The 14,341-nt window shown below is 43.6% G+C and overlaps 1 protein-coding gene across 1 annotated transcript; it reads right to left on the bottom strand.

Moving 5' to 3' along the window:
- Window positions 1–11,029: 11,029 nt before the first annotated feature.
- Window positions 11,030–12,262, bottom strand: LOC307054792 (ribosomal protein eL22-like; the record flags this gene model as incomplete). Its single annotated transcript, XM_079706682.1, has 3 exons — window positions 11,030–11,340; window positions 11,559–11,630; window positions 12,214–12,262. 3 exons carry the CDS (start codon window positions 12,260–12,262, stop codon window positions 11,030–11,032), a joined length of 432 nt encoding a protein of 143 aa, XP_079562808.1.
- Between the last annotated feature and the right edge of the window lie 2,079 nt (window positions 12,263–14,341).

Here is a 14,341-nt window from a genome sequence, read left to right as displayed (position 1 = left end):
CTAAGATCCCACAAGGCGCATGGCACAGCCAAAAAAAAAAAAAAAAAAGACAAAGAAAAAAGAAATAAGAGAGATCCTATGTACCCTTTACTCAATTTCCCTCAATAGTAACATCTTATAAAACAATAGTATAATAACACAACTAGGATAGCAATGTTCTTATACTCAAGATACAGAACATTCCAATCACCATGAGGATCTCTCCTGTTTCCTTTTATATTCACACCCACTTCACTCCCAACTGCACCCTCTCCTTAACCCTTGGCAATCTCTGACCTGTTGTTCTCCATTACTATAATTTTTTCATTTCAAGAATGTTATATAAATGGAATCATAAAGCATGTTACCTATTGGAATTGGCTTTTTTCACTCAGCATAATTCTCTGGAGGTTATTCCAAGTTGTTGTGTGTATTGGTAATTTATTCCTTTTTATTGCTAGGTATTATTCCACGATACAGGTGTACCAAAGTTTAACTATTTACCCATTGAAAGACATCTGTTTTTTTTTTTCCAGAAGTTTCGCTATTACAAATAAGCTGCTATAAACATTAATGTACAGGTTTTAGTGTGAACATAATCTTTATTTCTCTGGAATAAATGCCCAGGAATGCAATTGCTGAGTCACATGGTTGTTACTTGTTTAGCTTTATAAGAAACTGCCGGGGCTTCCCTGGTGGCGCAGTGGTTGAGAGTCCGCCTGCCGATGCAGGGGACACGGGTTCGTGCCCCGGTCTGGGAGGATCCCACATGCCGCGGAGCGGCTGGGCCCGTGAGCCATGGCTGCTGGGCCTGTGCGTCCGGAGCCTGTGCTCCGCAACGGGAGAGGCCACAGCAGTGAGAAGCCCACGTAATGCAAAAAAAAAAAAAAAAAAAAAAAAAAAAAAAAAAAGAAACTGCCAAACTGTTTTCTAGAGTGGCAGTACTATTTTACTTTCCTGTCAGCATTTTATGAATGATCCAGTTTCTTTGACTCCTTGCCAGCATTTGGTGTTGTCGCTGGGTTTTTTTTTGTTTGTTTGTTTTTTTGCGGTACGTGGGCCTCTCACTGTTGTGGCCTCTCCCGTTGCAGAGCACAGGCTCCAGACACGCAGGCTCAGCGGCCATGGCTCACGGGCCCAGCTGCTCCGCGGCATGTGGGATCCTCCCGGACCGGGGCACGAACCCGTGTCCCCTGCATTGGCAGGCGGACTCTCAACCACTGCGCCACCAGGGAAGCCCTGTTTTTTTTTTTATTATAGTTGTTGTTATAGGTATGCAGTGATACTTTATTGTGGTTTTAATTTGCATTTCCCTAATGACTAATGATGTTGAACATCTTTTCATGTGTTTATTTGCCATCTATGTATCCTCTTTGGTGCAATATCTCTTTTGTCCATTTTCTAGTTGGATTGTTTGTTTTTTTACTGTTGAGTTTGAGAGTTAACTGTCTATATATTCTATATATGAATCTTTTGTCAAATATGTGATTTGAAAATATTTTCTTCTGGTTTGTGGCTTGTCTTTTCTTCCTTTTAACAGGATCTTTCCTAGACAAATGTTTTTAACTTTAACAAAGTCCTATTTAGCAATTTTTTTCTCTTATGCATTGTGCTTTGATGTCAAGTCTAAGAACTTTTTGCTTGCCTAGTCCTACATCCCAAAGATTTTCTCCCATGTTTTTTTTTCTAAAAATTCTGTAGTTTTACATTTTATGTTTAAGTCCATTATCCATTTAAAGTTAATTTTTGCATGAAGTATGAGGTTTAGGTTGAGGGATTTTTTTGTTTGTTTTTTGTTTTGTTTTGTTTTTTGACTGTGGATGTCCAGTTGCTCCAGCACCATTTGTTGAAAAGGGTATCTTTCCTCTGTTGGATTGCTTTTGCACCTTTGTCAAAAATTAGTTGGTTATTTATGTGTGGGTCTATTTTGGGGTTCTCTGTTCTTTCTTATGGATCTGTGTGTCTGTCCCTCTACCAATACCATACTGTCTTGATTACTATAGTATATATAAGAAGTCTCAAAATTGGGTAAATGATTCCCCTCACTGCAATGGACTAAATGTTTGTGTCCCTTCAAAATTCAGATGTTGAAATCCTAATTCCCAATGTGAGAGTATTAGGAGATAGAGCCTTTGGGAGGTAATTAGGTCATGAGGGTAGAGCCCTCATGAATGAAATTAGTGTCCTTATAAAAGGACCCCAGGGAACTCTCTTGTCCTCTTTCCACCATGTGAGAATACAAAAAGTCGGAAGTCTGCATCTGGAAGAGGGCTCTCACCAGAACTTGGCCATGCTGGCACCCTGATCTCAGATTTCTAGTTTCTAGAATTGTGAGAAATAAATTTTTATTGTTTATAAGCCCCCAAGTCTATGATATTTTGTTATAGCAGCCCAAACTGACTGAAATGTACTTTATTCTTTTTTCAAACTTGTTTTAACTACTCTAGTTCCATTGCCTTTACATAAGTTTTAGAGTAATCTTGTCCGTATCAACAAAAACTCTTGCTGGGATTTTGATAGGAATTACATTAAACCTGTATGTCACTTTGGGGAGAATTGACATCTTCATATGTTGAGCTTACCAACCATGAATATGGTCTGTTTCTCTGTTTATTTAGACTTTCTTGGATTTCTTTGATCAGTATTTTATACTTTTCAGCATACAAGTTCTGTACATGTTTTGTTAGATTTACCACCTAAGTCTTTTTTTTGAGTGACTGTAAATGCTATTGTATTTTTAATTTTGATGTACACAATTTCATTGTTAGTACATAGAAGTATAATTTTTTGGTATGCTTGTCTTGTAGCCTGTAGACCTTGCTGGACTCACTTATTAGTTCTAGGAGTTTTTTTTTTTTTTCTGTAGAGTCTTTGGGATTTTCAATGTAGATAATCATGTCATCTGAAAATAGGGACAGTTTTATTTCTTCTTTTCCATTCTGTATGCCTCTTATTTTCTTGCCTTTTTTTTTTTTTTGTACTGGGTAGAACTTCCAGTACTATGTTGAATAAGAGTGATGAGAGTGGACATCCTTGCCTTGAGCTTATCTTTGGGAAAAATATTCAGTCTTAAGTATAATGTTAGCTGTAGATTTTTGGTAGATATTCCTTGTCTCATTGAGGAAGATCCCCTCTGTTTCTATATTTTTAAGAGTTTTTGTCATGAATAGGTGTTAATTTTGTCAAATTCTTTTTATGCATTGATTGATATGATTATGTGATTTTTTTCTTCTTTAGCCTGTCAATATGGTGGATTACAATGATTAATTTTTGACTATTGAACTAGCCTCACATCTCTGAAATAAACTCTGGTTGGTCATGTTGTATAATTATTTTCAAATATTGCTGAATTCTATTCACTAATATTTTATTAAAGACTTTTCTGTCTATATTTATGAGGAATACTGGTTTATGGTTGTTGTTGTTTCGTGTGGCCTTTATCTGATTTTGTCATCAGAGTAATACTAGCTTCATAAAATGAATTAAACATATTCCTTCCTCTTCTATTTTTTCTAAGAGATTGTGTCATTGGTTTTAATTCTTTAAAATACTGGTAGTATTTTCCAGGGAAATCATCTGGGCCTGGACATTTCTTTTTGGGAGTTTTAAAAAATTATGAATTCGATTTCCTTCATACTTATAAGGCTATTCAAATTATCTACTTCATAATGGGTAAGTTGTGGTATTTTTTGTTTTTTGAGGAATTGGTCTATTTTATCTAAGTTGTCAGATTTATGTGTTTTTAGCTGTTTATAGAATTCTCTTATTATCCTTTGGTGTCTGTAGGGTAAATAGTGATATCTTCCGTTTCATCCCTGATATTGGTGATTTGTGTCTTCTCTCTTTTTTCCTTGATCAGTTTTGCTAGAAGTTTGTTCATATTATTCATCCTTTCAAAGAACCAGCTCTTTATTTCCTTGACTTCCTCTATTGTTTTCCTGTTTTCAGTTTCAATTATTTCAGTTCTTTATTATTCCCTCCCTCCCTGCCTGCCTTCCTTCGTTCCTTCCTTACACTATGATTGACCTGCAACAGTATGTTAGTTCCAGGCGTATAGCATAGTGATTTGATATTTCTATGTATTGCAAAATGATGACCATGATAAGACTAGTTACCATCTGTCACCATACAGAGTTATAATATTATTGATGATATTATTTTTTTCTGTTTTCTTGAGGTGGAAGCTTAGGTCATTGATTTGAGATTTTTCCTTTTTTCTAATGTATGCCTTTAGTGATATAAATTTCCCTCTTAGCAGTTCTTTTGCTATTTCCCACAAGTTTTGACATGTTGTATTTTCATTTTCATTCACTTCCATTGTTAAATTTTTTTTTTCCCTGAGACTTTCTCTTTTACCCATGGACTATTTAGAAATGTGCTGTGTAGTTTCCAAGTATTTGGAGATCTTCTTGTTATCTCTCTCAGAGAACTTTGGAGAGCTAACTCTGTATGATATCAATTCTCTTAAATTTATTGAGGTTTGGGGCTTCCCTGGTGGCGCAGTGGTTGAGAATCTGCCTGCCAATGCAGGGGACACGGGTTCGAGCCCTGGTCTGGGAACATCCCACATGCCACGGAGCAACTAGGCCCGTGAGCCACAATTACTGAGCCTGCGCGTCTGGAGCCTGTGCTCCGCAACAAGAGAGGCCACGATAGTGAGAGGCCCGCGCACCGCGATGAAGAGCGACCCCTGCTTGCCACAACTAGAGAAAGCCCTCGCACAGAAACGAAGACCCAACACAGCCAAAAACAAATAAATTAATTAATTAATTAAAAAAAAAAAAAAAAAAAAAATTTATTGAGGTTTGTTTTTATGGCCCAGGAGATGGTCTATTCTGGCACATCTTCCATAGGCATTTGAAAAGCATGTGTATTCTGCTGTTATTGGGTGGAGTGTTCTACAAATATTGACTACATCCTCTTGTATGATGGTATCACTGAGTTGTTCTATATCTTTGCCAATTTTCTGTCTACTTGTTCTATCAATTATTGAGAGAGGGTTGTTGAAGTCTCCAATTATAATTGTGAATTTGTTTCTTTCTCATTTCAGTTCTATCAGTTTTCTTCACATATTTTGTAGCTCGGTTGTTTGGTGCATACACATTTAGAATTGCTAAGTGTTGTTGGTGGGTTTACCCTTTTGTCATTAGGTAAAGTCCTTCTCTGTTCCTAGGAATTTTCTTTGTTCTGAAGTCTACTTTACCTGATATTAATATAACCCTCCTGTTTTGTTTGATTAATGTTGTTATGATATATATTTTTGATCTTTTTACTTTCAACTTGCCTATATTGCTATATTAGAAGTAAGTTTCTGATAGATAGCTATATTAACTTCCTATAGCTGCTAAACCAAATTACCACAAACTTGCTGACCTAAAACACCACATATTTATTCTCTCACAGTTCTGGAGGTCAGAAGTCCAAAATCAGTTTCACTGGGCTAAAATCAAGGTGTTGGCAAGGCTAGCACCTTCTTGAGACTCCAGGAGAGAATCTGTTCTTTGTCTCTTCCAACTTCTAGAGGCTGCTAGTATTCCTTGGCTCATGGCCACATCATTCCGATCTCATGCTCTCGTCACATCTCCTATTTCTGTGTTAAATCTCCCTCTCCCCTTCTCTTATAAGGACATTGGTGATTACGTTTAGGACCTACCTGGAAAATCCAAGATAATCTCCCCATTTCAAGATTCTTAACTTAATCACATTAAAGACCCTTTTGCCGTAAGATAATATTCGCAGGTTCCAGGGATTAGGACCTGGGTGTCTTTGCGGATCGTCATTCAGTTTACCACAACAGCATGTAATTGGGTCTATGCTCCCCACTTGGCCGTTGTTGGTGTGGGTGTGGGTGGGTCACAGTTTTTCTGTGGTGGTTGACTGGAGTAGTTTTCTGTCTTGCTGGGCTGCTCTTTTCCTGCTTGTTTGGCTGAGGAGAGCAGGCTTTTGGGAGGCATTTTTGTCTGTGCCCTTTGGTGTTTTCAGGTTGCCAGTTTCTTCAGCTTCAAGTCTGGGATATAAGGCAAAAAGAAAATGCATTTTAAAAAAAAAAGAAACAGGGCTTCCCTGGTGGCACAGTGATTGAGAGTCCGCCTGCTGATGCAGGGGACACGGGTTCGTGCCCCGGTCCGGGAAGATCCCACATGCCGCGGAGCGGCTGGGCCTGTGAGCCATGGCTGCTGAGCCTGCGTGTCCGGAGCCTGTGCTCTGCAACGGGAGAGGCCACAACAGTGAGAGGCCCGCGTACCGCAAAAAAAAAAAAAAAAGAAACAAACAAAAAGAAACGAAAAACAAACAAAAAAGAAATAGAAAATGCATTTTATTCACCCTTATCCTGAGTATATATACCTTTGGAAATCCCAACTTTTGTATAGTCTCCTTGTACATTCTCAACCTAAAACAGGCCCTAGATTTTTTTTTCTTTGGCAGTGTTGGGTCTTCGTTGCTGCACGCAGGCTTTCTCTAGTTGCAGCGAGCGGGGGCTACGCTTCGTTGTGGTGTGAGGGCGTCTCATTGTGGTGGCTTCTCTTGCTGCAGAGCATGGGCTCTAGGCGCGCAGGCTCAGTAGTTGTGGCTCGTGGGCTCAGTAGTTGTGGTGCACGGACTTAGCTCCTCCGCAGCATGTGGGATCTTCCCGGACCAGGGCTCGAACCAGAGTGCCCTGCATTGGCAGGCAGATTCTTAACCACTGCACCACCAGAGAAGCCCCAACAATGGTTTTTTTTTTTTTTTTTTTTTTTGTGGTACGTGGCCCTCTCACTGTTGTGGCCTCTTCCGTTGCGGAGCACAGGCTCCGGACGTGCAGGCTCAGCGGCCATGGCTCACGGGCCCAGCCGCTCCGCGGCATGTGGGATCTTCCCGGACCGGGGCACGAACCCGTGTCCCCTGCATCGGCAGGCAGACTCTCAACCACTGCGCCACCAGGGAAGCCCCCCCAGCAATGCATTTTAAAAGACATTTCATCCAGATATTTTAGTTGTTTCCATTGGAAAGTCCTTTAAGGGTGTTTGGTCCTCGTTGCTGATAGAAACAGAAGTTCCAGTGCTTTTTCCACCAAGATGTCTGTACCCACATCTCAAAGTGTCAGTGTTACCCAGGACCTTGATCTTGATACAGTTTGTGGGACTTTTATAGGGTCAGGGAAATCATTACTCTCACTATAATGGAAAAGATTGGAGGAACGGATTTTAATTTTATTTCATTTTCCCCCCAGCTTCATTGAGATATAATTAACATATAATTGGAGGAACAGATTTTAGAGTCCCCTTGACAAGTCCTGTCGACTTATCCTGGCAAAAGCAAGACACAAATCCCTTTATTATGCGAGCACAGCCTCCCTTTCTTCTGATAACATCTTCCTGATTTTGCTTTGTGGAAGTCCCCGCCCTCCTTCAATGGGTATGGTCATGATTGGACTATTTGTTGGACAACGTACCCTGTCCCCTGCTAGCCAAGAGGGGTGTGTGACACCAGAGGGATCAGTCAGGCTGTCTCCCTGGAGTTTGAATGTGAGTTCAAATTACTGACAACCTGATTCATCCTACAGTGACACTCAGAAAAGCTCATCTATTAGCTGCTGCCCTGAATTCTGTCCTATTTTTAAAAAATAAATTTATTTATTTTGGGCTGTGTTGGGTCTTCGTTTCTGTGCAAGGGCTTTCTCTATTTGCGGTGAGCGGGGTCCACTCTTCATCGCAGTGCACGGGCCTCTCACTGTCACGGCCTCTCTTGTTGCGGAGCACAGGCTCCAGACGCGCAGGCTCAGTAGTTGTGGCTTACGGGCCCAGTTGCTCCACGGCATGTGGGATCTTCCCAGACCAGGGCTTGAACCTGTGCCCCCTGCATTGGCAGGCAGATTCTCAACCACTGCGCCACCAGGGAAGCCCCAATTCTGTCCTTTTTAAGACCTGATTCCTCAGCTTTCCCTTCTGTTCTGTGAACATCCCCATCTGTTTTTTCAACTGTGTTTGGACATCCCTCCAGAATGGGGAGTTTTTTATTGCCTGAGCCAGCCAGTATCACCCTTGTCTACCTCTGACTCTTTGAAGCTTCTTCCTTTTATTGACTGAAGTCTGTTGCTACATGGCATTGATGCTATCAGTGTGCACCTCTTCCAGCATCTCTGTCCTGGAAACTACTCAGGGACTTGAAGAAAGGACATTGTGCTGCAGTCTGACTTTCTTCAGGCTACACAAGCCTAATTCTTCCAAGTGCTCCTCCCAGGACCCAGGCTGCAGCCCCTTCCCCATCCTGATTGTCTTCTCATGAGACATTCCAGTTGATCAATGTCCCTCAAAACATGTGAAGCTCAGGGCCAATCCAGACGCCCTGAACAGGGCAATGTCAGGCAGGGCCGTCAGCTCCTTGCTCTGAGTGCTCTCCTTCTTTTAATACAGTCTCCAAGTTCATTATTATGGCAGCTTCATGACACTCCTGACTCATAGTGAGCACAGTATTGGCTAAGCTGTCTTCACACATGCTGCTACCCATCCTGGATTTCCTGGCTGACCCATGTGCTGTTGGTTTGTTTTTAACTCACAGCCCTACTTAAAAACATGGCCGATCTTGCCTAAGTTTTCCATGGCACAGTCCGAAAGATCTTGCCATGACGTCATGTAGTTTCTGCATTCCCCTTGGAATCTAAATAATTCAGAAGAAGGGAGTGTTAGGAAACACTGCCTTTCTCTCAAACAGCACCCAAACCCAGCGTGGAAGAGAAGTCATGGATGTAATTCTGAGAAAAGCTCAGCCCGGATTGGGGTTGGCTGAGGTCTCCAAAGGTAAGCCTCTGGCTTAAGGTTGTAATATGTGTTACTCATTTCCTTTTGGGAGCAATTAATTCTAATCTTAATGTCAGACCTAAAGGCCAAAAGAAAGTACGTTGAATCTGCATTTATTGACACCGTACATATTCATTTTTCCAAAGGCTGCAAGGTGGACTTGGATATTGTGAAACTTGGCTGGGCAACCAGGGGTCCTAAGGATAGGCCTAGGCTCCTTGGGGGCAGCTCTCCTGGCCCTCCTTCCCTTTGTCATCTCAAGGGGGCTCCCCAGTCTCGTTGCTCCCTCTGAATGTCAGGAGTGCACAAGAAAAAAAAATGGACTTCCTGGCAGTCCAGTGGTTAAGCCTCCGTGCTCCCAATGCAAGGGGGCATGAGTTTAATCCCTGGTGGGGGAACTAAAATCTCACATGCCACATGTTGAAGCCAAAAAAAGAAAAAAAGAAAAAAAGGAGTGCACAAGGCTGGGGGGATCCCCAGGCTTCAGAGTCCCCTCAACAAGTCTAGGCTGACCTAGCAGAAGTATTCAAATCTTCCACCCCAAGGGGAAGAGGCATTCGTATATGTGTGTGTGTGTGTCTTCTGGTTGAGGTGGGGCAGCCTGGCTGGAGACTATAGTGGAAGTGAGAGTGCTTCCCATGTACCAGTTACCTGCTGCGTAACAAATTATCCCAAAGCTTAGGGGCTTAAAATTGTAACATTTCTGATCTCAGTTTCTCTGGCCCTCTGCTTCAGGGTATCTCACAAGCCTGCAGTCATCTCAAAATGTGATTGGGAAGGATTTGCTTCCTAGCTCATTCACATAGTTTCTGGCAGGTTTAGTTCTTATAGGCTGTTGGACTAAGGTCTCAGTTCCTCATAAGTCCCTTGGTTCCTTACCATCTTGGTCTCTCCATACTACATCTTACAACATGGCAGCCTGCTTCATTAGAGCACATAAGAGAGTGAGTGCTAGCAAAACGGAAGTCACAGTGTCTTGTAACCTAATCATGGAAGGGACATCTTATAACTTTTCCCATATCCTGTTTATTAGAAGCAAGTCACTAGACTCAATGGGAGGGGATTACACAGACTGTGAATACCAGGAGGGATGATGACTGGGAGCCATAGTGTGTGACCCTATGGGGCAGGTGGGAGGGACAGATGGGGTGTGAGGCACATCAGGCCTGGGGTAACCATCAGCTATCTAGAAGGTGAACATAATAGGTTGTGGACGGAGGGCAGGGGCCTGGGGACCCAGGCTATGTCTGAGAACTCTGGGTCTGAGCAGCCTGTAAGATTGGGCCCAGATCTGGGTGTGTACTAATCCTAAGCCCCCCTGGACCCAGGCTGAGTAACCAAGGTGGGGGTTGGCTCTCATACTTCGTACTACCAAGCCACTTTCCTAGGTCTGCATGCTGTGAGCACCCACTACGGCAGGCAAGGCACAATGCCGGGCACAGCATTAAAGTGCTGTGGGTATCCATTCATTTGTAATAATTCACACAGTGTAACTGCAAGAGCACTGGGTCAGAGCCTGGTGTCCCAAGTCTAGTGTGGGCTCCACTGAAATTGCTGGTGACCCCTCTTTGGGCTTTAGCTCCCCATGCTATAAACACTATTGCAGTAAAACTTCCATTTCACTTCACCCCCAATCACTTTGAGGTTGTTTTGAGAACTTCATGAGATAAAGACATGGAAGGGCTTGGAAATAAACTATCACACTACAGTTTACAGAAACTTTCATATTATGCTATTCCATTCTCATGTTTGTGTTCAGGGGACGGGTCTCAGATTCACCAAACGTTATGCTAAAGGGACACCGGAGTCCATCTGATAACCCCCAGGCACACACATGTACCCAATGTATAGATGAGACTGCCAAAGGCAAGGGACTCATTCAAGGTCACACACAAAGTTGGTGGCTGTGGAGGGGTGAGGCCCCGAATCTTCTTTTTATTTAAAATTTTAAATATTTTATTATCTAAAGTTACACCCAAAATTGTGCTTCATTTTTTCCTATACTAAACTATACACTTTAAGTCGAGGACATTTTTAAAAGCAATACATTTCAGAAATCCTGGAAGAAATTCCACTAGCTATAAGTTATTTAAATATTGCTTATAGAAAGTATTAAAGAACCATGTAAACAGCATACACCTAAAGAGATGAATGCTTAACATGAGTACAGTGTTTTGCATTCACTGATAATCTAAGGGTCAATTTCTAGATGTTTCTTTGTCTTGTATGCTTCATTTGTTTTATCAGCAAGCAAAGGCCTATAAGGGATGGCTTCACTGCCCCTCAGACTCAGGTCCATCTTCATCTTGACTAATCTGGAAGTAGCGAAGTTCGTTAAGTCTCCTCAACAGATGCAACCCCCGAAGCTGATCACCAAGATTGTTCTTTTTAAGGTATTTCTTGGTAGGATATTTCAAATACCTTTTAGAGAATTGTTCCTCAGAAACAACCATGATTTTATTCTTGAAGGCTTTAATGTGAACAACATTCCCAAGATTTCCAGTTTTTCCTGGAAAAACTTTAACTTTCTCACGTAGAAACTGTTCAGAATTTCCAGAATCAAAAATTCCATTTTCGGGCTTCCCTGGTGGCGCAGTGGTTGAGAGTTCGCCTGCCGATGCAGGGGACACGGGTTCGTGCTCCGGTCCGGGAGGATCCTGCATGCCGCGGAGCGGCTAGGCCCGTGAGCCATGGCCGCTGAGCCTGCATGTCCGGAGCCTGTGCTTCTCAGAAGCAGAGGCCACAGCAGTGAGAGGCCCGCGTACTGCAAAAAAAAAAAAAAAATTCCATCTTCTCCTGGATGAGTAAGATCCAAACTAAACTTCCAGGTTGATTTCTTAGGCTTCTTGTCTTTCTCCGGCACGATCTTGAAGGCTGGCCATGCAATTAGAGAGCAGCCCTGAGTCTTTTGACTTCTAGCCTAGTGCTTCTCTGAACCAGGAGCCTCATGATGCAAAGTGTTATCACCTAGAAGCTCTGGTGCCCAACTGCCTGGTTTCAAACTGCTCCTACCATTTCTTATAGTTCATGGTCACTGTCTCCCAGGGGATTTTGTGGAGACTGAAAAGCACTAGGTAGTGCCTGCCCTGCCAGCTCACTGAATGTTACCCATTGTGACTGGTATCAGAGAGGGAAGGCACTGTTGCACCCATGTTATTGCTGGGGAAGTTTAGGCTCAGACTTACCCTGGTACCAGAGCCAGGACTTGAACCAGTGCTTTTCTGACGAAGGCAGGCCGCCTCTCAGAAAATAGAAAGTACCAAACAATGTTCAGATTTGACCATTACTAACAGTATATCAGACTCCAGGTTCATTTCGTGCAATTGTGTGTAGCCTACAGGGGGTAGTGGGGGCACAGCCCAGGTTTCCTGAGGATGGATTCAGGAGGAAATCTTCAAAATGAGGCCTGAAAGCCCCTTGCTGAGAAGTGAGGTGTCTACCAGGGCACGTAACTCACCGGCCAGCCAACCTTGCAGTAGTGTTTTGGAAAAGTCGTTTATGTTCATTATAGTTTGGGATTTGGGTGGAAAGCCTGTTTCAGTTCTGGGGTTTTGCTCTCCTATCAGGCCGGCTGCAGGCCCAGACGGGCCCCTGCTGGAAGGAAGTCAGCCCTCCTCCCGCCAAGGAGGAAGGGCCCTCCCGCCTGTGGTCGGTGCATTGTACTTGCTGGATTCCAGGCTGTCAGTCTTCACGGAGAGCTCCCGGGATGCTTAGCCTGCAGATTGTTTTGTTAGGTTTCTCCTACAACTAATTTGGAAATTACCCAGCTACCCACAGCCTCTCCCAGGTGTTCTGTAAACTACAGGCCTGCTCCTGCAGCTTTCGCCTTGGTGGGACCAAGGCTGGCTGAAGCTGGGAGGGTCAGGGTGGAGTGATAGGAGGGTGAAAAGAGGCCCACAATGGTAGAGCTCATTTTAAGCAACAGCCAGTCCCCTTCAGCTTTGGCACTAACCATCCTACTTTGTAGGATCTGACGCAAGCAGATCCACACACTTTGCAGACATTATCTTTAAGCCTCACATGCCCTGTGGAGGTAAGTCAGGGGCGTGTGGAGGATCCACCCTACTTAGAGGCCCAAAGAGAGAGGATTTCCCCAGAGCTGCAGTCAAAACCAGCACGCAGGTCTCCTGATTCCCATATCCAGGAAGGAAAAATCATCACGTTTGATTCATTTTGCTGTGAACTTTGTTACACCTGGGTTGAATCCCGCTCAGGCGAAGGTCTGTGACCTTGAGCTTGTCCTCTTTTCTTGGACCTCAGTTTTCTCATCTGAAAAAAAATACACCTGAAACCTGCTACTTCCCAGGGCAGTTGTGAATATCCAAAGGATAGCATATGTGGAAGCGCTTGGTACACCCTGAACACAGCCTCTCTTGGGTAATGTCAGGGTTACCTTAGTCAGCTGTGCCACAGCTGAGCCACTTGAAGCTGGTGTGGTGAGAGCCCTAGACAAGGGCCTAAGATGTTAGCTCATTGTACAACCGTGGAAAGTTACCTTCTCTGGTCCTTGGTTTTTCCTTCTATAAAACAAGGGTGGGACTAGATAACCTTTCAGCTGTATTTTATTTTTTTTTTAATAAGAATGGCAGGGCTTCCCTGGTGGCGTGGTGGTTGAGAGTCCGCCTGCCGATGCAGGGGACACGGGTTCGTGCCCCGGTCCGGGAAGATCCCACATGCCGTGGAACGGCTGGGCCCATGAGCCATGGCCGCTGGGCCTGCGCATCCAGAGCCTGTGCTCCGCAACGGGAGAGGCCATGACAGTGAGAGGCCCACATACCACAAAAAAAAAAAAAAAAAAAGAATGGCAAAGGAAATCTCAAAGGGAAAACCAAGAATCAATTTTTTCCTGCCCCATAAGGGTCACCTTTATTAGTTAGGATGCATTTGGCTGCAAGTAACACAGAGCCCAAAGAAAAGAGGCTTAAACTTAGAGGACGTTTGTTATCGCCCACAGGTATAAGGAATTGTTCCAGGGTTGGTTCTTTCAGCAGCTCAGTGATATCATCAGGCCCCCAGGTTATTCCCACCTTTTGGTGGGAATCCTCAGCAGGTTGGCTTGTTCTCTTAGGCTGGTACCCTCCCAGCCCAACATGTCTGTCACACTTCCAGGAGTCACACTCTAACAACATTAAGAGGAAGAAAATGGCTATTTCTCTCCCCCTGTCTCTTTAAGAACAAAGAACTATTTCCCAGAAGCCCTGAGCAGACTTTTCTGGACATCTCATTGGCCTGGAAAGTATCCTGTGCCTGTTTCTCAATAATCACTGGCAAGAGTGATGGAATCATCACCACGTTTACCTTAGATGAGTCCAGATTGAGCCGGTGGATACTCCAAGGGGTGAGACTTCCCCTAAAACACATGACCAACTGCAACCTGAACAAAATCAGGGTCTTGTGAGCAGAGAAGAAGTGGGGGGGAATGGCTGGGTAGACAACTAGCAGTCTGGCACAACTTCTTCTTGAATATGCCAGAGAGTGTATTGTTTTACTTCTGTCCAGAGTTGTCCACTATATGGCCGTCCTCAAGATGCTCCATCTCGGCTCTACCATCAAGACCCCTGTGCCCAATCCCCATGATAAGACAT

The sequence above is a fragment of the Hyperoodon ampullatus genome, assembly GCF_949752795.1.
Source record: "Hyperoodon ampullatus genome assembly, chromosome: 6".
Lineage (NCBI taxonomy): Eukaryota > Metazoa > Chordata > Mammalia > Artiodactyla > Ziphiidae > Hyperoodon > Hyperoodon ampullatus.
This window is presented reverse-complemented; position numbering and strand designations above follow the sequence as displayed.